Genomic DNA, 1219 nt, shown 5'->3' with positions numbered 1-1219 from the left:
GCAAGACGAAGCACTTTGCTTCCTGATCGGTATCCTCGGGCCCAGCTGTACATACACCACAGCAACAGCAACAAGCAGCAACACAACAGAAGTATAGCTTTTCTTCTCTCTCACTCTATAAAGAAACTCCACTGTTTACTGTACTTTGTGCTACGTGGTGTGTGAATGCTGAGGTATATAGACAGCTCGCGGGCTGTCTGTACACCTCAATTCAACTGGGCCGCTGCTGCTGCTGCTGCTGCTCACCAGGCGTCATCTGCTGCAATGGCCTGGAAACAAACTAAGTAAGTAGCGCCCAACATATACAAACCCGAGAAGACGGTGAGTGCAATATGAAAGCCCTCAGAGCTGCGGGCAGCCTGTAGCAGCGACAACAAAAGAAAAAGGGAGAATAAAAAAACGGGTGCATGCAGGAATGCATGCATACAGAGGGAGAGATGCACAGCATAAGGCCGTTACAATGTCTGGGGTAACAACAGTGGTGTCGTATACTGCTACTGTGTTGCGCTGCTAGTGGTGTTGTGTTGCTGTTCTTTCTCTGGCGTGATAGACGCAGGAGCTGGTGCTTGCGAAGGGTGAGGGTGGCTATGTGTGCTGTGAATGCGGGCTTCATGGGTGAGGTTCTAGGCGCTGGTTTGTTTNAAGGGTGAGGGTGGCTATGTGTGCTGTGAATGCGGGCTTCATGGGTGAGGTTCTAGGCGCTGGTTTGTTTGTTCTTTGAGGTGTATGTACACTTCTGGAGTGTATGTACACTGCTGAGTGTCGTGCAGTGCAGCCACCGCCTCACCTCGCTCATGCCCTGCAGCTGGTAGCCGAAGAGGCCGGAACCTCCTGAGGCCCAGTAAGAGATGAAAAGGCACGTAAGAGAAAAGAATTGCAACAGAAAGCCGCCTCGCAGCAGGAAACTGTTGCCTCCTATACCACCACAGAACACGGTGGTAGGCAGATCGACACAGGGGCCGCGCATGGCCGGTCTGGGGTCGTCAAGGCCCTCCTGGCGCGTGGTGAACCACATCTTGAAGGGAAAGAAGAAAAAGGAAAGAAAAGAAGAAAATAAGCCAAAAAAGTAGAGAAAATATACAGGTTTACGCACCCGGATGATGCGATGCCGCTGCGGCCTGTTCAAGTTGCACAACCCACCGCCGACGACCGAGTTCAGGTGTACAGGCACACGGGGGTCTTCGGCGTGTATTTGTGCTATTTGGGGATTATATATAGG

The 1219-nt window shown here is 51.8% G+C and overlaps 1 protein-coding gene across 1 annotated transcript; it reads right to left on the bottom strand.

The window, feature by feature from the left end:
• Positions 1-242: 242 nt before the first annotated feature.
• EMH_0067670 (uncharacterized protein) lies at positions 243-1015 on the bottom strand (the record flags this gene model as incomplete). The annotated part of the gene is made up of 2 exons (XM_013498650.1): positions 243-359; positions 788-1015. 2 exons carry the CDS (start codon positions 1013-1015, stop codon positions 243-245), a joined length of 345 nt encoding a protein of 114 aa, XP_013354104.1.
• Between the last annotated feature and the right edge of the window lie 204 nt (positions 1016-1219).

Source organism: Eimeria mitis, genomic scaffold (genome assembly GCF_000499745.2).
Source record: "Eimeria mitis Houghton genomic scaffold, Emh_scaff3599, whole genome shotgun sequence".
Lineage (NCBI taxonomy): Eukaryota > Apicomplexa > Conoidasida > Eucoccidiorida > Eimeriidae > Eimeria > Eimeria mitis.
The sequence above is the reverse complement of the archived record's forward strand: the minus strand, read 5'-3'. Positions and strand labels throughout refer to the sequence as shown.